Below are 25,505 nucleotides of genomic sequence, written 5' to 3'. Positions count from 1 at the left end.
ATTACCGAGTTTTACACTTTGCATTTACCTCTACCAATGTGTCTGTAATCATTCTGATGATCTGACCTCTTCGCCACTGATTTTTATCTGGAACTTTAACAGCACAGTGCATACCATTTTCCCACTTGATGGGTTCCCATTTTGAGTTTTCATAAGCAGCTACCATCTTTTCTTCTAAACTATATAAAGGAAAAAAGGTTATAATTTTCTAAACCTTTACATACAATTTATATGTTCTACTGTTTCCCCTTGTTTTACTCTAAACTGGATACCTTTTTTCCTTTAAATATCCAAGCATATTTCTATTGTAGAGTTTCTGAAGCAGCTCTTTCCCAAAATATCTCAGGACTTACTCGATACTTCCATCTTCAAGATCCATTTACAATAAGACTTTCAAAAAACCATCTCTATCCCCAACTGCTTTTATATTTTCTCTATATCTTTATTACCATCTGTATAATAATTAATTTGTTCATTGTCTTTCTTATTATAATTTTAGTACATGACAGCAAAGTCATACCATTATATGCCCAATAACTAAAATCATGGCTGTCAAATTTAAAGTGCTCAATAAATAGTTGTGGAATGAATACATGCTAATTAGGTTAAATAACTAGTAAATACCATACTATTTATGCCTTCCAGTTATTACTAACATAGAAAAAATCCATAAGTCATTTTTTCTTTTATATTATACCTATGAAGTAAATTTTCTGTTAGTAACCACTGAACATAAATCTTCTCTGGAGATATTACATTGCAAATATGCACTGGCAGTTCCTTATTATAAAGAGATTGGAGATTCTCATTAGGGAGAGATTTTGCAGACACAGGATTTAAGCTGTTTACTTCATTAGAAATAATTTCTTCTGGAGAAGGATCCCATACTTCAATATCCTTTTTGGAATTATTTTTCGGGGTATATCTGAAAAATAACAATGCATTAGCAAAATGAAAAGTTTGCAAAATTTATTTTTGTATTTGCATACACCGACATATAAGAGTTTTGTTTTTGATTATTTGAGTCATAGCCATTGGTACCTGGGCACTACTCCCTGTTCTGTGTTTGGTGGACCAAGGAGTGCTTGGGATCAAAACCAGGCATCCTACAGCAAAGTAGGCACTCAGCTTGTTGAGTTATCTCTCCAGTTCCTGGAGGCAAATGAGTTTTATTTATGGTTCACTGCTTCCTACCTTTGAAATTAATGAAAAAAATGTAGCATCGTAGCACTGTCCTTGTTTTTCATCAGTTTGCTCGAGTGGGCACCAGTAACATCTCTACTGTGAGACTTGTTGTTACTGTTTTTGGCATATCGAACATGCCATGGGGAACTTGCCAGGCTCTGTTGTGTGGGCGGGATACTCTCAGTAACTTGCCGGGCTCTCTGAGAGGGACAGAGGAATCGAACCCGGGTTGGCCGTGTGCAAGGCAAATGCCCTTCCCACTGTGCTATTGTTCCAGCCATGAAAAAATGTAGTATTGTTCTTTTTTTTTAATATTTTTTATTTTTGGGTCACACCCAGTGATGCACACAGAGGTTACTCTTGGCTCATACACTTAGGAATTACTCGTGGTGGTGCTTGGGGGACCATATGGGATGCTGGGAATTGAACCCAGGTTGACTGCATGCAAGGCAGACACCCTACCTGCTGTCCTATCGCTCTAGCCCCTAAATAGAAATTCTTAACTACAATTAAAATGAACACAAAAAGAAAAACTGAAAATAAGTTTCAATTTAAAAAGTAACTTAGCGATATCCAGGGCAGCTCAGAGTGGGGATGGGTATAGGGACTCACCCACCCCTGCAGAGACCTGGCAGCTGAAAAACTCCAACTCAATTGCCGCCATGACCATGGCAGATATCCATAGGCTCAGATGAGCCTCATCTGTGAGTGAATCTGCTGAAAAAAATTCATGTATGTGGGTTTTGTGAACATAACTTTCAGGCTTTCACAGAGTTGGGAATAGGCTACCTTCCCACATCTCTGATCTTCCAGGAGCCTCGGAGTCACACCCATGAACTGCCCCTAACATCATACAAACTCATTAGTGACTATGATCCAGAGACTCACAAATAAATCTTGGAAGAGAACAACAAGTTGCAGAGATGCCTCTGGACCCCAAAGTCATTATCCAATTAAAAATTTAACTCCAACTGTATCACCCCATTCAAAATTTTAGAATTCCTGGAGCAACATCTTATAATCATCACTGATATATCAGGAGAAGCACACCACATTGGATAGGGTGTAAAGTACAAGGCAATTGATCTCGATTAAAAAAAAATATATATATTTATATATACATATTCGCACACAAAGCTCAACCTGTAACAGCATGGTAGTAAAATCTCTTATACAAGGGCCTAATGGCTCCAGGCTGAGATACAACAATCTTCACACATTTTCTTCTTAGGAAACCTTTGGGGATCATTTTTAGTGGATTATTCATAACAATAATTTGCCCCCAAAGCTTCTATCTTCCCCTCAGAGAGCCCAGCAAGCTACTGAGGGCATCCAGCCCACACGACAGAACCTGGCAAGCCACCCCTGATGTAACAAATATGCCAACAATAGTAGTTAAAATGGGTCTCATTTCCCTACCCCTGAAGGAGTCTCTAGCTGGGTTGGGAAGAACGAGAGGACTCGTACTAAGCAGACAGCACGCAAGTCGAGGGGTGGGAAGGTGCCCCACAGGCAGCTGGCCACTGAGGCGGCCTGCAAGAGCACGCCAACCACGGGGTGTGAAGAAGCCTCACCACTACCAGTCCAACACCACAGCGCTTCATGAGATCCACCAGCTGCCGTTCCAGCAGCTGGTGTGTGAGATCATGTCATGACTTCAAGATGGACCTGTGCTCCCAGATCTCATCATCATGGTGCTGCAGGAGGCGTGTGAGGCCTATCTGGTGGGGCTCTTCGAGGACATCAGCCTCTGCACATTCCCCGCTAAGTGCATCACCATCATGCCCAAGGACATCCAGCTGGCATGCCACATCCACGGAGAGAGAACATAAAGTTTACGATGCTAAAATCTCAGGGCTGGGACAAACGGAGACGCTACTGGCGGCCAATTTGAGTAATCGATGATTAACAGGATGACAGTGATAACAGTGATTCATAACAAGCAATGCAAAATAAATTATTTAAGGTCTGTTATTGGGGCAGGCTTGGGTGGTGTTGGGAAAATTCAAAATATCGGTGGTGGGAAGGTGTAATAGTGTTGGGCTTAGTGTTGTAGTATTGAATGTAATAAGTTATTGTGAACTACTTAAAAAAATTAAAAATAACTCATCATGGAAAGTATCATGCTGAGTTAAATGAGTCTGTGGAAGGAGGACAGAGGGACATAGAGTGATTTCACTCATTTGTTATATATAAAGAAACAGGTGAATAATACCCAAAAACAATAGAAATGGAGACCAGTGGTCCTTAGTAAAAGCTTGTCACAATGGGGAGAGGATAGCTAGGTTAGAGAAGGGAATGAGGAAGGGAACACTATGATGATGATAGTGGTAAATGATCACTCTGTACAAGAACTGGGTGCTGAAAGGAGGTAAAGTAATAATACATGATACTCTTTAGGTGACAGTATTTATTGTAAACCACAGGGGGAAAAAGTGTTTGCCATAGAAGCAGGCTGAGAGGAGGGGGTGAAAGGGAAAGTGGGAACACTGGTGAAGAATGGTTGCTCAAACACTGTATGACTGAAATTCAATCATAAACAATTTTGTAGCATTGTATCTCATGGTAATTCAATTAAAAAACAGCTTAGCTGGGATAGCACCCTTGGATTCTGGGTGAGTACTGAATGGCTGGACTTTGAATATAGGTCTGTATCAGCCCAGAGGACCACCCCTCCAGCCCACATCCCTACCCCCATCCAGTAATCCTATAGATCAGGCATCCCTGCCCCCAGTTTATCCAAACCAGCTTGGGACGCAGAAGCTGTCAGTTGAGTATTTAGATCATATTTAGTATTTATTATTTTTTTGGCTATACCCTGTGGTGCTCAGGACTTATTCCTGGCTCTGAACTCAGGGATCACTCCTCACTGGCTTGGGGGACCATACAGGGTGCTGGGGATTAAATCTGGGTGGGCTGTTTGCAAGGTCCGACCTGTTGTACTATCACTCCAGTCCCAGAACCCTAACTCTCTTATTTAGCTCCATTGTTAACACTCACTGAAACATGTTGGGCCAATGACAAGTTCAAGGAAATTACCTTCTAAGAATCAAAGGGACAGTTCAGGGGTGTCCTCTATCCCATCAAAAACCTTGACAACAATCAAGGATCAGGAGTCTTCATATTGCCAGAGAAAATGAAGGAAGCTCTGGAGAAGAATTCACTCAACTCAAAGAAAAGCTGATGTAAATATTAAAAAATACACTGAAATGGAATTGGAAGAGAGAAAGACTACAACAGCAAGTCACAACAACAGAATTCAGAATGCAGAAGGCCAAATCAGTGATGTAGGAGACAAAACAAAGTTATCATCACAAAAGAAGGGAACAACCAAAAAAGCAATTTAAAAAAATGGAATGCAATGTAAAATAGTGAATGGAAGATGAAATATCTTCAAATCATAGGAATATCTGGAGAAGAAAACGAGAAAGAGGAAGAAACACTAATGGAAGAGATAACAGCTGAAAACTTCCCCAATTATTGCTGGGGGAGAGAGAGAGAGAGAGAGAGAGAGAGAGAGAGAGAGAGAGAGAGAGAGAGAGAGAGAGAGAAAGAGAGAGAGAGAGAAAGAGAGAGATTATTTAAAGTGGCTCAATAAGGCCACCCTGGCTTTTTGAAGTTGTTCGCTTGAAGAATTGTTTCCCAGCCTTTCACTTTGAGTCTGGGTTTGCTCTGACTATTCAAATATTTTTCTTGTAGGCAGCAGAATGTTGGATTCAATTTTTAAATCCATTGTGCCACCCTGTGTCTTTTAATTGAGAGATTATTATCATGGGATTTGTCTTGCCTTACAGTAACTGCCCCTTGAGTTTTTCTTTCAATATTGGTTTTGAGTCTATGAAGTTCCTGGGCTGTTTATCCATGAATCTGTGTATCATTCCTTTATATCCAAATGAGAATCTAGCTGGGTAAAATATTCGTAATTAAAGCCTCCATTTTGTTAAAGTTTTTTTTTAAAACTATACCTCATCATTATCTTTGGGCCTGATTTCATTTGGTAGGTATGCTAATCTCAGAGATGCTCCTTTGTATGCAGTTTATTTCCTTGATCTTGCTGCTTTCAGTGCTGTTTGTATGTATGGTGTTTATCATTCTTATTAGAAAATGTCCTGTAGTCTTTTTACTGGGGTCTCTTTAGCTGGACTTCTTGGATGAAGATGCCTGCATTCTCAAGCTCTGGGACTCATTTATTTATTTTTATGAATCACTGTGAGTTAGACCCTTACAAAGCTGTTTGCGATTAGGTTTCAGTCATACAGTGTTCAATCATGAGCTGGAAATTTTTAAAAAAATTTTAAAAATTCATTGAATTACTGTGAGATATAGCAATACAAAGCTGTTCATGATTGCATTTCAGTTATACAGTATTCCAGCACCCATTCTTCCACCAGTGTAATTTCTCAGCAAGTGTCCCCAAGTTTTCCTCCCACCCCTTCAAGCCACTCCCCACCCTCACCTGCCTCTATGGCAGGCACCTTTTCTCTCTCTCTCTCTTTCTCTCTCTCTCTCTCTCTCTCTCTCTCATTTTAGGCATTATGGTTTGCAATACAGATGCTGAAAGTTTATCACGTATATCTCTTTACCTACTTTCAAAGACCCAGTTCTTTTTCAGAGTGATCATTTCCAACTAGTATTGTCAAATGGAACCTCCTCTATCTTAATTACACTCCATCCCCCACACCCTTGTGGTAATTCCCAACCACTGACCAGTCCTCCTGGCCCCTTTTTCCCTGGCCTTGGATATTAGTTTCATACTGTTTTTTTTCATATCCCACAAATAAATGTAGTCATCCTACATCTGTATCTCTTCTGGCTCATTTCACTAAGCATGATACTCTACAAGTTCATTCATTTATAGGCAAATTTCATGAACTTATTTTTTTTCCTAAAGCTGTGTAGTATTCCATTGTGTAGACACACTATAGCTTCTTTATCCATTCATCTATTCTTGGGCACTCAGGTTGTTTCCAGATTCTGGCTATAGTGCTGCAATGAACACAGAAGTGCAGATAGTGTTTCTGCTGAGTGTTTTTGGACCCCCAGGTTATATTCCCAGAAGTGGCACTGCTGGGCCAAATCACAATCACGAAGATCCTGTTGTTCGTCGATTGCCTCAAGCAGGCACCAGTAACGTCTCCTTCGCCCTAGCCCTGAGATTTTAAAAAGTGCCATATTCAAGGCTCTTTCAGGGTTAGGAGAATGAGATCCATCATTGTTACTGGTATTTGGTACATCTGGTACACCACGGGGAGTTTGCCAAACTCTGCTGTGTGGGCAGGTTACATCTGGTAGCCTGCCAGGTTGTCCAAAGTAAGAGTGAGATAATAAGATGTTGCGTAGCCGTGAATGCGGCTCCGCGCTTCCGGGAGCTGGGTTTTATAGTCTCTGGGTCTTGGCCGTTGATGGGATTACATGGGTGCTTGGGGTCAAATAGGAGCTCAATTTTTAGTTTCTTGAGAAATGTTCATATTGTTTTCCAGAAAGCCTGCTGCCATGATCCAGAGACTCACAATGAATTGTAGAAGAGAACAGCACATTGCAGTGTGTCTCCAAATCCTGTGCCAGGCTGATTTCACTTGGGTGCCTTGGAGGGGAGCAGGCGTAGTCCCTCTGCATGCTCCAATGAACCCTGGCAGCTGCAAACCTCCAGAACCCTATAGAAAAACGCAGGTATGTGGAACCAGTGACTGAAAACTCCAGGCCTTAAGAAGTCGGGAATGGGCCATTTCCCATCTCCTCACCCTTCTGGTATCCTGGCAGTCATACCCACAAACTGCTTCCAGGTGCCATTTAAGCGTATTAAAGGCCATGATCCAGAGAATCACAAATGAATGTCAGAAGAGAGCAGCATGATGCAGAGATGTCTCTGCACCACAGTTATTTAAAATTTTCAGTATTCCTGGAGTGTGCAGCTGCTTTTTGCAGCTGCGTGACATCACATACTATTCATAATAAGCAATCCAAAATAAATTATTTAGTATCTGCCAGTGGGTGGTGGGAAAATTCGAAATAATAGTGGTGGGAAGGTGTAATGGTGGTGGGATTGGTGGTGAAATATTGAATGTAATCAATTATTGTGAACAACTTTATGAAAACTGAATAATTAAAAAAGAAAAAATCAGCTGGGAAATTTTTATTAATGATGTCTTTAATTGTTACTGTGTCTTTAATTGTTACTATCTCATTGCCTCCCTGTCCCTCTGTGACTTTGATGATTTTATGTTGTTCCTCTTTAATTCATCCTATAATTCTCTGTTCTGCCCTTGAGTTATTTTGAAGACTTTTTCAATATTTTGCTGTTTCTTGGAGGTTTTCTGTATCTTATTCTCAAGCACACTGATTTCTGTTTTTAACTGTTGTTGCTCTACTGTTAAGGGCACCCACTGAGTTTTTTATTTCATCTACTGAATTTTTAATTAATGCCGTTTCTGTTTGTAATTTTATTATTTCTGATTTAATTTCCCATATTTTATTGTATGTTCATTCCACTGTTTCTTTGGCCTCATTAAACATCCTCACTATTTCGTCTCTGAATTCTTTATCAGAGATATTATGTATATGAGCATTCCTTGTTGAAGCTTCAGAGATCCTATCTTCATCCACTCCTCATGATGGGTTTCTGCGTTATTTCCCCGTGGTGTCTATGGTACTCTGGAGGTGGTTCTTTCTGTACAATTTTAGCATCTCCCACCTCACTGCCTGGGAAGGATCTGGGGGAGCTTGGTGGGTGGTGGTCTCTTTTTTCCCCAAATAGGATATGGTGAACCAAGGTTGAACCAAGAAGATTTGGAATACCCGAACAGAGCTGGGGGGGAGGGGAGAGGGAAGAAGTGAAGGAGGGAGGGAGGGAGGGAGGGGGGAGAGAGATGAAGAGAGAGAGATCAAGAGAGCGAGAGAGAAAGTACCTGCCACAGAGAAGGTGGGGACAGGAGGGAAACTGGGGACATTAATGGTGGGAAGTGTACACCGATGAAGGAATGGGTGTTGAAAAAAAATTTTCATAAAAGAGAGAAAAAGAGAAAAGAACTTCACAAAAGAGAAAGAAAAATTTCATTAAAAAAGATGATTTTAGTAAATAGAAAAATTTTCCATGCTTATGGACTGGAAGAATCAGTATAATCAAAATGACCAATATATCTATTATATAGATTCAATGCAATCCCCATACAAATTCAGATGCCATTCTTCAAAAACTAATAAAGATTAATAAATAATAAATTTGGTATGAAATCATGAAATACCTCCAACAGCCAAAACCATACTGAGAAACAAGAAAATGGGAGGTGTCTCACCATCCATTCTGAAACTATACAATAAAGCTGTAAATTCAAAACAGATAAGGAAAGACTCTGACCAGTGGGTAAGAATCTATGGTCATAAGGAGTCAGATACATGAAGTTGAGTAAAGACAGTTTCTGCAACAAATGGTGTTGTGAAAACTGGATCACCATAGGTTAAAAAAAAATAAAACTAGACTCGTATCTCATACCATAACAAAAGTCAATTCAAAGTGGACTGAAGATCTTAATATCAGACCAGAATCCATAAAGTACATTGAAGAAAACATTGGCAGAACACTCCAAGATTTGAACATCAAAGGGGTTATCAATGACAATACCACTGGCAAAGAAAATACAAACATCTTTTCTCTCCTCTAGAGGTCTGCTTGACTTGTAGTTCTGTGTCAAGCCATGAAAGATGGTTTTTGTTCTGCAGGATGGGGTTTGTTAAAGTTGTCAAAAATAAGGTGTATTTTCCTAAGGACAGTAGATACAAGGGATAGATAGATTGCTCCACAGCTGGAAGGCTGCCTCATGAGCAAAGGGAAGAAGGCAGCTGGAATAGAGAAGGGATCACTATGAAAAAGATGGCTGGAAGAATTGGGTTGGGAGGTGAGCAGAAAGTAGATAAAGGACCAAACATCATAATCTCTCAGTATCTGTATTGCAAACCATAATGCCCAAAAGTAGAGAGAGATTATGGGGAATGATATCTGCCATGGAGGGAAAGGGGCGTATACCGGGGATATTGGTGAACAGTGGGGAATGTGCACTGATGGAAAGATGGATGTTTTATCATTGTGTGATTGTAACCCAAACATAGAAGCTTGTAACTATCTCACAGTGATTTAGTAAGATTAACAATTAAAAAAAGAATAAGGTGAGGTACTCCAAGAGATACCATGAGAAATTTAGAAGACGATGAGAGAGGACAAAATGGATTACTATACTCATAAACGTTTGGTAATTCAGGATAAAATTAAGTACTACGCACCACAATACAGAACAATAGTCTGTGTAACCAACAGAGACATCATTTGCTAGGTTTCTTATGACTGTATAGGAGATATGATAGTTTGTGCAGCATATGTTTATGAATTTTTAATGGTGTGAAGGTATGTTGCAGTGTATCGTATTGGACTGCTGCTGGTCCACAGGCTTCTTAATAGATATGGCATGGACAAGATTTATCAAGGGTAAGTAGAGGTCACTGGAGATTAACATAATGTGGAAAGCATTGATAGAAAACCTGATGGACAACCTGCTATTCGAATGCAGGACTTGTCAGAACTACTCCTGGTAACAAAGTTTTTTGGGGTCACTATTCATTGCAGCACTTAGCTAGGGTATGGAATCAACAGATTCATCCAGTAACAGATGAGTAAATAATGATGCTGTGGTTTATATACACAATGAAATACTAAGCAGTTGCAAGGAAGAATGAAATCATGTGATTTGCTGCAACTTGGATGGGGCTAGAGGATATCATGTTGAGAGAAGTAAGTCAGAAGGAAGGTAAATGTTGAATGAATTCATGTATCTATGGTACATAAAATAAAAGTACAAAGGAAAGCGAGGCATCAAAAGACATGTCAAGAATATAAAATATTACCCTGGAACTAAGGACAGGGAAAGTAAGAAACTGAAAAGGGGGACAACAGGCAGAGGTAGAGATGGAAGGAAAGGAGCCCCAGACACAATGATGATTGAAGAGGTGTAACGTAACTAAGTATCTGAACAATAGAACCAACAAAACTAAAAACATGAGCTCTAAACTACAATCATCAAACTTAAAAATGTGTCTCAAGGGGGTGGGGGGCTGGTGTGATAGTACAGTGGGTAGGGCATTGCCTTGCATGTGGCCGACCGGGATCTGATTCCCAGCATCCCACATGGTCCCTGAGCACCACCAGGAGTAATTCCTAAGTGCATGAGCCAGGAGTAACCCCTGTGCATTGCCGGGTGTGACCCAAAAAGCAAAGCAAAAAAAGTGTCGCAAGGAGGCAGTCTTTGTGGGGTGTGGGGGAGGGAAAAGATGGAAATTGTTGGAGGGACACTAGTGATGGCATAGATGTTGGAAAATTATATACCTGAAGCTCAAGTATAAAGAACTTTGTAAATCATGGTACCTAAATTAAAGTAATTTAAAAATAAAATATTTTTTAAAATTTAATCACCATGAGTTACATCTACAAAGCTTTCATGTTTGAGTTTCAGTCATACAATGATCGAACACCATTGTACATTTTTAACCACCAATGTCCCCAGTATTCCTACAACCCTGACCCCTGTTCCACCCCCTCCCTCCCTCTATGGAAGACAGTTTCCCTCTTTCTCTCTCTACTTATGGGCATTATGGTTTGCAATACATATAATGAGAGGCCATCATGTTTGGTCCTTTATCTACTTTTAGCACACATCTCCCTCCCAAACAAATCCTCCAAGCATCATTGACTTAGTGAGCCCTTCTCTATCCCAGCTGCTTATAAGTGGCTGGTCATAGATTGCACTCATTTGTGGAATATAAAATATCATAATATGATACTAACTCCCGAGGACAGTAGAGACAGTAAGATTGCTCCATGGTTGGAAATTGGAATAAATTATTTTTTAACAGAAATTTATTTCACTTATTTTAGTTTTTTTGGGGGTTACCTTAGTGATGCTCGGAGGTCACTCCTGGCTCTGCACTCAGAAATTACTTCTGGAAGTTCTCAGATGATCATATGGAATGCTGGGGATTGAATCTGGGTCAGCTGCATGTAAGGCAAGTGCCTTATCTGCTGTACTATATCTTTCCAGCCCCCAGGGAGCTTTAAACTGAACAGACCACACCTCCCATCCCGAGCAATCCGTCTAACCATCACTGACAACCCTTCTCCATCCCTACTACCTTTTCCCTCAGCATATGAGGCAGGCTTGTAAACCATGGAGTGATCCTCTGGGCCCTTGCCTCTACTGTTCTTGGGTGTTAGCCTGATATGTTATTTTATATTCCACAAATGAGTGCATTCTTTCTATGTCTGTCCTCCTCTGACTCATTTCACTTAGCATGATACTCTTCATACCCAACCACTTATAAGCAAATTTCATGACTTCATCTTTTCTAATAGCTGCACAGTATTCAATTGTGTAGATGTACCAAAGTTTCTTTAACCAATTGTCTATCTCAGACACTTGGGTTGTTTCTAGATTCTGGCTATTAGGAACAGGCTGTTTGTATGTTTATTACATACAAGTGCAGATGTCATTTCTATTGTGCTTTTTTACATCCCTGGAATATATTTCTAGAAGTGATAATGTTGGGTCATATGGAAGTTCAATTCTAGTTTTTTTTTTAAATTTTTATTAGTGAAACACCATGAGGTACGGTTGTAGACTTACAAATTTTGTGGTTGGGTTTCAGTTATACAATGATTGAGTACCCATCCCTCCACCAGTGCCCATTTCCCACCTCCAATGCTCCCACTATCCCTCCCACCCACCCCCCACCCCACCATCCCACCCCACCCCTGTGGCAGGGCATTCCCTTTTGTTCTCTCTCTCCTTTTGGGTGCTGTGGTTTGCAAAAGAGGCATTGAGTGGCAATCGTGTTCGGTCTATAGTCTATTCTCAGCATGTATCTCTCATCCTGGGAGGATCTTCCCCAAACCCTTTACTTGGTGATCTTCTCTCTATCCGAGTTGCCTTCTCCCCTAGCGTGTGCGGCCGGCCTCCAAGCCATAGAGTGAACCTCCTGGTACTTATCTCGTCTATTCTTGGATGTTAGTCTCCCAATTTGTTACTTTATATTCCCCAGATGAATGCAATCTTTCTATGTCTGTCCCTCTCTTTCTACCTCATTTCGCTTAGCATGATACTTTCCATGTAGTACCACTTGTATGTAAATTTCATGACTTCATCTTTTCTAACAGCTGCATAGTACTCCATTGTGTAGATGTACCAAAGTTTCTTTAACCAGTCATGTTTTCGGGCATTCGGGTTTTTTTCCCCAGATTTTGGCTACTGTGAACAGTGCAGCAATGAACATAGAAGTGCAGATGTCATTTCGACTGTACTTTTTTGCCTCTCTGGGATAAGGAATGTCCATATTGGTTTCCAAAAAGGCTGGACCAGTCAGCATTTCCCCCACAACAATGAGAGTCCTTTTCTCCCTGCATCCCCACCAGCACTGGCTGCTCTTGTTCTTTTTGATGTGTGTCAGTCTCTGCGGTGTGAGATGATATCTCATAGTTGTTTTTATTTGCATCTCCCTGATGTTTAGTTATGTAGAGCATTTTTTTCATGGTCATTTTGGTCATTTTGGTCATTTGTATTTTTTTTGAGAAATTTTCTGTTCTTCTCCCCATTTTTAATGGGGCTGGAGGTTTTTTCTTGTAAAGTTCTACAGGTGTATCCTATGTATCCTGGATGTCCTGTATATTTGTACCCTCATCTTATGGGTACTGGGTAAATAATTTTTCCCATTTCGTGGGGTCTCTCTGTATTTTGGTTACTTTCTTTTGAGGTGCAGAAGCTTTGTAGTTTAATGTAGTCCCATTTGTTTACATTTTGTTCCCACTTGGTCAGTGGTGCTTCATCCTTAAAGATGCCTTTAGCTTTAATATCATGGAAGGTTCTGCCTATATTTTCCTCCATATATCTTATGGATTCGGTATGATATTGGGGTCTTTAATCCATTTTGATCTGACGTTTGTGCTTAGCATTAGACGGAGATCTGAGTGCTGAAAGTTGATAAAGGACCAAACATGATGGCCTCTCAGTATCTGTATTGCAAACCATGATGCCCAAAAGTAGAGAGAAAGAAGGAAGGTGCTGGGGCTGGAACAATAGCACAGAGGATAGGCCATTTACCTTGCATCGGCCGACCCGCGTTCTATTTCCAGCATCCCATACATATAGTCCCCCGAGCACTGCCAGGAGTAATTCCTGAGTGCATGAGCCAGTAGTAACCCCTATGCATCACCAGATGTGACCCAGAAAGAAAAAAAAAGAAGGAAGGTGCCTGCCACAGAGATAGGGGGTGAGATAGGGTAGGGGTGGTGGGAGGGATAGTGGGGACACTGGTGGTGCACTGGTGCAGGAATGGGTATTCAATAATTGTATGACTGAAACTCAATCGTGAAAGCTTTTTAACCATATCTCACATTAATTCAATAAAAAAACTGAACAAATACATAGTTATGAAGAGGAACTTCTCATGTGAATAGCTGGGTATCCTTGATTATAACTGATAGGTGATACATTCTGCTAGCTGATCAAACCACTATCAAGAATGCAAAATGATTTCCCTTTAAATTCAATACTCTGCTGCCTACCCAACACAGCTGTTCCAAGTTTTCTAACTGTGAGTGTGCTTTAATAAAATGTTTTCTTTTTGCTTCTGATTTTGGTAAAATCAGATAGCAAATAGCTCAATTTGCGTGGAGCTGCTGACAGTATATTACTTAATATTAATTAAAGCACTTAATAGTAGCAATGGAATCCTAGAATCAGTGTTGTCACTCCTTTCATTAGTGATATTAGGACTGTGAGCAGTCCTATCATTAGTGAAGTAGACTGGCTAACTGTATAACTCAAAGAATACAAGGTTAAGAACTGTATCTCTAAGTTTTGACAATGTAACTAATTGATTATATGGTTTATGTATTTTTGTAAAAATATTAACATTTAACTGTGAGATGACAGGTGCATTGTGTGTTCTGCTTTTGGTATTAAATGAATTTTGAATATTAATTTCGAGTTATTAAAAACAAAGGGCAATACAACATTTAAATAGTTTTATTATGATCCACAGAGAAAGAATTGGTAAGATAAATTCCACTTAGATTTTAAAAAACTCTACTCTGTGAAAGTCAATGTCTGAAAATATTTGCAAGAGACCAGTGATATAGGAATATTTCCCCAAATATACAAAGTACTAAATGCAACAATAACCCAATTTAAAAATGAGCCCGAATCTCCCCAAGAAAAAACATAAAAAGAGATTCTCTACATTGTAGGTCTGTGGGGTGCTAAATATTGAAACAAATAAGTTACTATGACAACATTATCTATTCCTATGGTCAAAATCTGAAGCTGACAACACAAAACGGTAGAAAGGAATCCATCATTCATTTTTGGTGGGAAAACAAAATGATCCTGCCACTCTAGGTGGTAATTTGGTCATTTCTTACCATACTAAACATACTTCTACCATAGGATACAGCAACTACACTCCTGAGGGAACTGAAAACTATGTCCAGGGTCAGAGAGGTTGTACAGGGGTTAAGGCAACTGCCAGGACATAGCAACTCTTTTTAATCCTTGGCACTGGATATGATTCCCAAGCACTTCCAGAAGTGATCTCTGAGAACAGAACTGGGAGTAAATCCAAATACCACTGGGTGTGGCCCCACTGCCATCCTCGTCCAAGGGGAAAAAAAGAGAAAACTACATTCAGACATGAATTACAGAGCAGTTAAACTCAAGAGCAACCAATATGTCCAGAGTAATATAATTACATAATGGAATATTACTCCGTACTTAGAAGAAACAAGCTATACAGCCATGAAGGTAACATACTGTATGAGGAGGACACAACTAGAAAGACAAGTGCAAACCTAAATGAAGAATTTGTACCTAGAATATATAAAGAATGCTCACATTTCAATGACAGCCAATTAAAATATTTAAAAGGGAAAATGCAAAGAGACATGGAACAAAGAAATTATATACAAAGCAAATAATTACAAGAGAAAGACAACATTCCCACTAGCAGTGAAGGAGAGTTTATTACAAAATCCCCACCAAAACTAGTTGTTTCCACTATTCTTTATGTGTGCCATTCTCACAGTTGTTTTGATTTTCACTTTACTGTATCACTGTATCACTGTCCTCCCGTTGTTCATTGATTTGCTCAAGCAGGCCAAGTAACATTGTGAGACTTGTTACTGTGTTTGGCATATCGAATACATCACGAGTAGCTTGCCAGGCTTTGCTGTGCGGGCGAGATACTCTCGGTAGCTTGCCGGGCTCTGCGAGAGGGGTGGAGGAATCGAACTCGGGTCGGTCATGTTGGCTGCGTGCAAAGCAAACGCCCTACTCTCTGTGCTATGGCTCCAGCCCTTCACTTTACTAAGACAATGAAAACCTTTTCATACATGGCTGTTTTTTTTTACCTTGTTTTTTTTTGATAAACATTCAGCTATGTTCAGAGATTACTCCTGTCAATGCTCTGGGGACGATATGAGGTGCTTGGAATAGAACTGGGGCTGGCTGAGTGCAATGTTAAGTGCCTTATATCCCCAGTTCATATATGTCTGTTTCATAGAGTTAAAATGCTGATTAACTCTTAGGTGTTTGCTGAAGAGTGTATGTGTATGTCTCTCTGTGTGTGTGTGTGTGTGTGTGTGTATATATATATACATACACACACATATATATACACATACTATATGTATACACACACACCACACACACACACACACACACACAAAGACCTGTATGTGAATGTTTACAATTTATTCATGAAATTTTCCTGAACAGAAAATAATCCAAATGCTCAACAATTGGTTGGGGAATGTATGTTATTATGATGAATCTAGTGAATAATAAAAACTGACCTAGTGAGGAATACTAGTGAGCAATAAAACTGATACATGCAACAAAATGGGAGAATCTCAAAAAAGCATGATAAATGGAAAAAAAATCAGATATCTAAGCAACACACCATCTGACTTCATTAACATGAAGTCATAGAAATCTCAAAATTACACACAGAAATTAGATCATTAGATGACAAAGGTACTGTGTGGAGACAGGGGGACTGATTCTAAGGGATACTTTTTGGGCTAAAAGTTTAGCTCTTCAGGTGTGTGAACGTTTATCAAAACTCCTAACTATGCACCCATGAATTTTTATTGTACATCTCAGTAATCCTGACTAAGCATAAATAAATAAACTAAGCATAAATTTAAGTATTTTCTCTATTTCTTCCTCTCTCTTATTATCTGTAGTGCAGAAAGACAGGATGCCTCTCTCTTCTGCTTCTCCTCCAATTTTAGGGTCAGGAGAGATAACAAGAACATAAGCTGAACAAGTGTCTCGTAGGCATTTATTGGGTATCATTACTTCTCTGGAAAATATTAGTAAGTATTATGTATGGGTGTTACCAAATAACAATTTGGAGTTTATGTAGGAGAAACTTTAGAAACTTTAGAAAATTCCTCAGGAGCTGCACCTGCATAAGTTTCTGTGAATGAACTGCTTTGTCTTGACTCCAAGAGATCCTTCACCTTTCTTCACCTCCTTCATCTCTTTTAACATCCTTCATCTCCTTCACATTTTCACCTCTCCATATTCTTCACCTTTCTTCATATCCTCCACCTCTCTCCACATCCTTCATCTCCTTCAACATCCTTCACCTCTCTTCACATCCTTTATCTCCTTCACATCCTTCATCTCCTTCACATCCTTCATCTTCTTCACATTCTTGATCTCCAAATCCTTCATCTCTCTTCACATCCTTCACCTCTCTTCACATTCTTCACCTCTCTTCACATCCTTCATCTCCTTCACATCCTTCATCTCCACATCCTCCATCTCTCTTCACATCCTTCATCTTCTTCACATTCTTGACTTCCAAATCCTTCATCTCTTTTCACATCCTTCATCTTCACATCCTTCACCTCTCTTCCCAACCAACACTTTGCTCTTTTAGGCATTTTTAACCACTAGCTTGTCCTGGGTAAAACTGGCACAGTGACTCAAGTATGGTTCTATTTAAAAAAGTCTATCTTGACCAAAAAAAATCACATTTAGAAAGGGGGCTACTCTACCACTAGGCTTATTCTCTATGCCCCCATTTCATGCTTAGTTCTCTTCTTAAACAGGAAGGAGAGGCTGCCCAGGAGGCATTCTACAGAGAAGATGCCAGTCTCAATATTTTGTTTTTAGGCTACATCTGGTATTGCTTACTAGACTATGCAGTGCATGCTTGTGTGTGTGCGTGTGCGTGTGTGTGTGTGTGTGTGTGTGTGTGTGTTAAACTCAGCCTTCTGTGAACAAAATGTTTTTCAGAACTTTGAGAGTATTTTCCTTCAATTTCTAGGAGTTATTCTCTTGGCTTCAAAATATTTTAAGATGAGGGAGGGCCAGTCTACTATTCATGAGACTAATGATGCCATTTGTTATTCCCTCCATGTTTCTTGATTCCCAACAGGGAAAAATTCCCCAAGTTTGTGGTTGTAGATATCTAATGGAACACAATAGAACAATTTCTCTTCTTGTGACCAAATATTACAAAAGGACTTGAATACAGTCACTGTACAGTTTCACTTACCCTACTTCATAAGATGCTAGGCCTTCTTTGACTAGCTGGTCATTAATGCTAGTAGGAGTCATCTCAGGAGAATCACCAGGAGAATCAAAGAGTTCTACTACGAGCACATTATCTTCCATAATTTCTGCAGAATTATTAATATTACAGTTTAGGGAAAGAAATAAGTTGTAAATATACTAAATGAAGCAATTAAAAATTGGAAATAATTTTACATAGGTGAGGATTTTTGTTGACTGATGTTCAGTCTATTGGAGTAAATCATTTTGCTGAAATATAATTGTATTATCTATAGTATTTGCAAGCTAATATTTTAAGTTACTGAGTGATGTTCCAAAAGAGGTTAAAAGTTATGAAAATCAGAAAAAACAAAAATTCATATATACTCATTGAAGAAGTATTCTATTGTGATTTTAAAGTGTCTTATCAGATTCAACCAAGTTCCAGAGATCAAAAGAAAAGAACAAATTCATTTAGGCCAGAGATAATTTGAGAAGGTTTGCAATTTTTATAAGCATAGCACAAAGAGAACCACACAATAACTGAAAATAAGATAAATATATTTTCATTTTCATTTGGAAATGCACAAGATCACTATATGTTTACACCTTTAGACAGTAGTTGGTAGCTGCCACTCAGAATTTTAATTTGAAATAAAGACAAACCATTAATAAGCATTAATACTGGTAAAGATTTTGCTATCCATCTCAGAGAAGTCAGATATAAGGATGTAGTATAAGGATGCAATTTTTATAATCACATTCCACTTAAGAAGAATTATTTCTTCAGAACTTTGTTTCAATGAACTGAATAAATTATCATAGAGATGCTGTCTTCTCTTAAGGTTACATGACCTTGAGCAGCTATCTACAAGTTTCAGTTTCCTTGAAAAAAAATGGGTGAATAATCATATGGTACTTGGATTCATTTAATGGCAGCATGATAAGAGTGAGAAATGTTGGATAGAATTGAAAGTCACATGATCCTGTATATACTGCACTAATATTAAGCTCACACAGGCATTATTATGATTTTGGAAAGTTAACAATGTCCACATGAAAAATATATTCTTAATCTATCTAGACACTTCAAATCAGAAAAGTATAAAACATACACTGGATACTTAATAAAACCCCTGGAAAATTTTGAGGAAGTAGCTCTCCACCATCACTGTCCCAAAGTGGAATGTATGACTATTCACTGTAAAGGGGATAAAGGTCAAAAACAATTTCATCTGAAGTCTAATCAGGCTCTGCCATTAAAACTTTGATTTTTCAGAAATTTTGCAGCTACAAAACAGGTTAGCAGTAACCTGTGTCTTAGTCTCAAACTCTTTCCAAAAAAAAAAAAACTTTTCCCAAAGTATGCTAAAAGTATACAGTTGAAATTAAGTCAAATAAAACAATAAATAAAGTCTTTTATAACCTTGTCTCACTTCCCCTTACTTTCCTGCAAAATAATCATACCCAAACCAGGGCTAGAGCCCCAGGAAAACAATGCAAATAGAAATGGGGCTAGAGTGACAGCACAGCGGGTAGGGTGTTTGCCTTGCACAAGGCTGGCCCAGGTTCAATTCCCAGCATCCCATATGGTCCCCCAAGTACCACCAGGAGTGATTCCTGAGTGCATGAGCCAGAAGTTACCCCTGTGCATCGCTGGGTGAGATCCAAAAAAGCAAAAAAAAAAAAAAAAAAGATAAGTGACTTTCTGACTTCATAACTTTTAAATTTTCATAACTTTTAACTTTTAATTTTCTTTTTTTCTTCCTTTTTTTTACTGATTTCATTATTATTACAGCATTCAGATGTAATTCCAATGAAGCAATGACTTAATTTTCAAGGGTAACTATGCCTTGTGTTCTGACTTCAAATATTAAAAGACTCTAAGGAAACTATTATTTCACTGTATCTAATTTTCAATAAACGTTCATTCTCAGTATTGCTCGAGCGGGCCCAGTAACGTCTCCATCGGAGACTTTGTTGTTACTGTGTCTGGCATATCGAATACTCTCGGTAGCTTGCCGGGCTCTCCGAGAGGGGCGGAGGAATCGAACTCGGGTCGGCCATGTTGGCCGCGTGTAAGGCGAACGCCCTACCCGCTGTGCTATCGCTCCAGCCAATGATGATGAATTTTTGCTAAAACCTGGAAACGGAGTTATTTTTATATAAATTTTTTGTAAATAAACAAATTTTTATATAAACTCATAAAAATGAAATTAACTTACTAATGACTGAACAGGTCATAAATTTATCTTGAGTCTTTTCTTCAAATTTTTCTTTAACTTTTTGGGGCCACTGTTTTGTCCGCTTAGATGGTTCAATATAGGCCAGCTTACATTTAATTGCCTGTGTGAAACAAAATTGCATTAAGAAAGTAACTATTTTATAATTAAAAATAGTTTTATATAAGCTTGTCCAGACCCATACTTGTATCTGAACTTAAAATATATTTATAAACTAAATGTGCAAAGGTGCTACTATTAGGCCATATTTTAAATGCAAATAACTGGAGTCAGCCAAGTATTTGGGAGAATAAATTATTGTAAAATCAAAGAATGAAATAACAAGAATTTCTAAAGAATTACCAGATACTTACGCTACACTGTACGAAGTCTATTCCTATAAATTCTAATCATACTAGATTACAAGCAAAAGATCCATCTTAGGAGTACATATTCAAACATTCTGAATAATTCTGAGTGGTTCACCTAATTTTGCTTATCGATAGTTTCAAAAATTTTTGAAATGTTCACACATTTCTAAAAAAAATATTTCTTAGGGCAAGAGTGATAAGTGTGGTGGGTAAGGTGCTTGCCATGCATATGGTCAACCCAGGTTCAATTCCTGGTACCGCATATGGTCCCTGAGCTCTTCCAGGAGTGATTCCTGAGTGCAGAGCCAGGAGTACGTAATAACGTTTCCATTAACATAGTACAGAAATAAGAAAACAAGTTCCTTTAATCTTGTTTATCTCTGAGGATTTCAAAAGAAGGATACATTTAATTAATTTACTTTTCTAGACTTATCTCTCTGGCACATACTATATATTCTTAAAAACAAAGAGGATCACAGCAGTAGTACATCTGCAATAAGCTCTTATTTACATATCAAACATGAAACTATTTTTTGGGTGGAGAGGGGAACATATTCCGTGGTACTCAGAAGATCACATGTGGTGTGCAGGATTAAACTGGGTTTGGCTGTGTGCAAGGCAAGCACCTTAACCCCGAACTCTCTCTGACCCCAAACATGAAACTCTTACACAAAAATACTACATGTAAATACATAGACACACATATAAATGCATATATAAACATTTAGAATTAATGGTTATTTTCTAGTATACCTATTTTTTCATTGGTTTTCTTTTTGTAGTTTTTGGGTCAGACCTGGCAGAGCTCAGGGCTTATTCCTCTGTGCTCAAGGATCACTCCTCGTAGGGACCACATGGGGTGTTAGAGATCATATCCGGGTTGACTGCAAGTAAGGCAAGCATCCTACCCCACTGTACTATGGCCCCAGCTCCAGGTATACATATTTCTCAAACAACAATTACAGAACTCTTCTGTGTCCAATTATTTACAGACAAAATATCTTTTCTATCAAATTGCTTATAGACAAAATAATAGTCAACAGAACATGTATATAGTGAAAATTGCTTCTAAAATGCTTGCATATTTGTGCTAAGTTTTTTGTGCTAGTATTTTTACTCTATGATTTACAATAAGTAGATTACCTTCTCTGGGGGCTTTAGAAACTCATCCTTGATTTTACGCATTTCCTTAAGAGTTATTTTTGCAGTATTGCCAAAGTCTACATACTTAACTTCAACTTCACGATGTCCAGGAAATCCTTCAAAGATTATGAAATCAGAAATCACAAACTCAGAATAAAAATAAATCTATCTAATAAAACATAGATTGGGTTTTAGCCAACCAGATAAGAATATTTCTATGTTCAGTAATAGTTAAAATTATTTCTAATACATAAATTCAAAACATGATTATGATGCTAAGAATAATGATTTTAAGGTATCCATATTCCAAAGTAAAAATTAAGGATAGTCAAACTTCAGGATAACTAGGAGAGATATCAAATGGTAGTTGTTATGGCCCCCAAATTAAGGACTAGACTTTGTTGGGTGGGAGAAGTAGTTCAAAGTCCCACTTTGCACGTGGAAACTCCTAGTTAGATCCACAGTATCCCATGGTCCTTCTGAGTACCAAGTCATGAGTAGCCAGAGTACTGTTGGGTGTACAGATGTGTCCCCCAAACCAAATAGAGTTTGTTAGACTGAGTTAGAACCACAGCATGCAACTCTAAGCAAGCTAAGTAGTATGTATAAGACATTTTGAGCAATTACTCTTTTATTACTATTATTATTATTATTATTATGGGTTTTGGGTCACTCCCAGAGATGTGCAGGGGTTACTCCTGGCTCTGTGCTCAGGAATAACTCTTAGCAAGCTTGGGGACCATATGGGATGCTGGAAACTGAAACTGGGTTGGCCATGTGAAAGGCCTATCTCCTGTATGATTGCTTCAGCTCCTTAATAGGTAACACTTTTTTTTTTTGCTTTTTGGGTCACATCTGGTGATGCACAGGGGTTAGTCCTGGCTCTGCACTCAGCAATAACTCCTGGCGGTGCTCAGGGGACCATATGGGATGCTGGGAATCGAACCTGGGTCGGCCGTGTGCAAGGCAAATGCCCTACCCGCTGTGCTATCACTCCAGCCCCAGAAGAGGTAACTTTTTTGTACCTGAATATTTTATCTATAAAATGATTATACCATAGAATAAGATTTATTAATTTAAAATAACATGCAAAGTACCAGGCACAAAGTGAGCCCTTAATGTTTAAATGATAACTGTTTGATCAACATAGGTAATCAAACAAGGCAAGATACTTAAATGAGTAACTCATCAATAGAATTGTATATAATTATAAAAATTAGTAAAAATTTTACTTGAGGAACTATTGTGAAAATAATAAGCAGAGAAAGATTTATTAAAACTAAATTTTGTTTTGTTTTTGGGCCACACCTTGCAGTGCTCAGGGTTTACTGTTGCCTCTGCACTCAGGGATCATTCTTGGTTAGCTTGGAGAACCGGATGGAGTGCTGGGAATCAAACTCAGATATGCTGTGTGCCGCTGTGTGCCACTGGAATATCTCTTTGGCCCCCAAAACTGGCCCTTTAAAAAATACTGAGCATGGTTGACATTAGCCTCTCAGCACATCTATATATACTTTTTGGTTTTTTTTTTTTTGGGTCATACCAGGTGATGCTTAGGGGTTACTCCTTGCTCTGCACTCAGGAGTTACTCCTGGCAGTGCTCAGGGGACCATATGGGATGCTGGGAATTGAACTCGGGTCAGCCACGTGCAAGGCAAATGCCCTACCCGCTGTGCTATCTCTCCAGCCCCACATCTATATATGCTTCTAGGCTTATCTTCTATTTTCAAATTTAAAGATTAACACAATAATTCTAATTTTATTTTATTTTGTTTATATATTTGTTTATTTTAATGAATCATCTTCCAGTAGCTAGACGATTATACCTAGCAACTGCCATGTAAACCCATCAATAGCCAGGATTCAGAGACTATAAAACCACGCTCCTGAAAGAGAACAACGCAGAGTCTCCTGCCCCCTCGTGCCTGGCTGTCCTCACCAGGGCCCCTTGGAGAAGGGTTGGTTGAGTTTCTCTCTCCGTCCCGAGCAGAGCCCCAGCAGCCGAAGACGTCCAGGACCCAGCCACAGCTATGCTGAGACCACTCTCCACACACTCGGACAACCCCCGCGCATGAAGGAACTGGCAGAGAAACCCAGGTGTGCTGGGACCCGGGGCTGAGATCTCCAAGCCTGCTTGGTTCGGGACTGGGCCTCCTCCAACCGGATCTCCCATCTTCCAGTAGCTAGACAGTTACACCCACCAAACTGCTGTGTAACCCCATCAACAGCCAGGATCCAGAGACTATAAAACCAAGCTCCTGGAAGCGCCCGGCTGTGCAACCTGTTATTCTCTAGTTCTCACTCTCAGAGAACCTGGCAGTCAACTGAGACTATCCTGCCCACATATATGCCTGACTGGGAACACCTGTAAAGGTGATTAGAGGCTGCCCCAAAAGCTTCCATCCCTCTTGGAGAGGCCGGCAGGCTACTGAGAGTATCCTGCCTGCACAGCAGAGCCTGGCAAGCTTTCTGAGGCATACTCAATATGCCAAAAACAGTAACAATGATGGTCCTCATTCCCCTGACTCTGAAAGAGCCCCCAATATGCCATTGGGTTACACTAGTACGTGACAGGGACGAATGGAGATGTTACTGGTGCCCGCTCGAGCAAATCGATGAACAAAGGGATGATAGTGATGAATCACCGTGAGATACATTTACAAACTTACAAACTTTCATGATTGCATTTCAGTCAAGCAATGTTCAAGTACCCATCTCTCCACCAGTGCCCATTCTCTACCACTAATGTTCCCAGTATCCCTCTCCCCACCCCCATCCCTTCCCACCCACTGCCTCTGTGGCAGGCTCATTCCCTCTTACTCTCTCTGTCCTTTTGGGTGTTATGGTTTGCAATACAGGTATCAAGCAGCCAACATGTGTGGTCCATAGTCTACTTTCAGCATGCATCTACTAACCCGAGTGATCGCTCCAACCATCATTTACTTAGTGCTCCCCTCTCCATCCCAGCTACCTTTTTCGCCAGCACATGAGATCGGTTTTCAAGCTGTGGGGTAGTTCTCCTGACCCTTATTTCAACTGTCCTTAGGTGTAAGTCTCCTATTTTTACTTTATATTCCACAAATGAGTTTAGTCCTTCTATGTCTGTCCCTCTCTTTCTGACTTATTTCACATAGCATGATACTTTCCATGTTGATCCACTTATACGCAAATTTAATGATTTCACTTTTTTCTAACAGCTGCATAGTATTCCATTGTGTAGATATACCAAAGTTTCTTTAGCCAGTTATCTGCTCTTGGGCACTTCAGTTTTTTTTCCAGATTCTGGTTAGTGTAAATATTGCCATAATAAACATACAAGTGCAGGTGTCATTTATACTATACTTTTTTTTCATCTCTGGGATATATTCCCAGAAGTGGTTTTGCTGGGTCAAATGGGAATTCAATTTCTAGTTTTTTTTGAGAAAAGTCCATATTGTTTTCCAAAAAAGCTGGATCATCGGGCATTGCCACCAGCAGTGAAGGAGAGTCCCTTTCTCCCCGCATCCAATCCAACACCAGTTGTTTTTGTTCTTTTGGATGTGTGCCAGTCTCTGTGGTGTGAGATGAAATCTCATTGTTGTTTTGATCTGCATCTCCCTGATGATTAGTGATGAAAAGCATGTTTTCCTGTGCCTTTGGCCATTCGAATTTCTTCTTTGAGAAAGTTTCTGTTCATTTCATTTCCCCATATTCTGATGGGATTGGATGTTGTCTTCTTGCAGAGTTCAACTAGTGCCTTGTATATCCTTGATATTAACTCCTTATCAGAAGGGTGGAATATCCTTTCCCACTATGTAGATTGCCTTTATATTCTCATCACTATTTATTTTGAGTTAACAGAAGCTTCTTAGTTTAAGATCAGAAAGATTGCATTCATCTGGGGAACATAAAGCAACAAAAAGGGAGAGTAACACCCAGGAATGGCTGAGATTAGTACCAGGAATTTTGCTCCATGAATGGAAGGCCAGCCACAGGCTCTAGGTGAA

At 39.3% G+C, this 25,505-nt stretch overlaps 1 protein-coding gene across 1 annotated transcript in view; it reads right to left on the bottom strand.

Annotated features, from left to right (window-relative positions):
• RNF17 (ring finger protein 17) overlaps positions 1 to 25,505 on the bottom strand; it is a 195,667-nt gene that overhangs the window by 61,122 nt on the left and 109,040 nt on the right. Inside the window, 5 exon segments of the mRNA XM_056133014.1 lie at positions 29 to 179; positions 698 to 925; positions 17,788 to 17,911; positions 20,009 to 20,129; positions 21,520 to 21,635. Coding sequence (XP_055988989.1) covers positions 29 to 179; positions 698 to 925; positions 17,788 to 17,911; positions 20,009 to 20,129; positions 21,520 to 21,635 — 740 coding nt within the window.

This window comes from Sorex fumeus, unplaced genomic scaffold (genome assembly GCF_029834395.1).
Source record: "Sorex fumeus unplaced genomic scaffold, SorFum_2.1 ptg000095l, whole genome shotgun sequence".
In the NCBI taxonomy this organism is placed as follows: domain Eukaryota; kingdom Metazoa; phylum Chordata; class Mammalia; order Eulipotyphla; family Soricidae; genus Sorex; species Sorex fumeus.
Note: the sequence above shows the minus strand (reverse complement) of the source record. Positions and strands in the feature narration are given on the sequence as shown.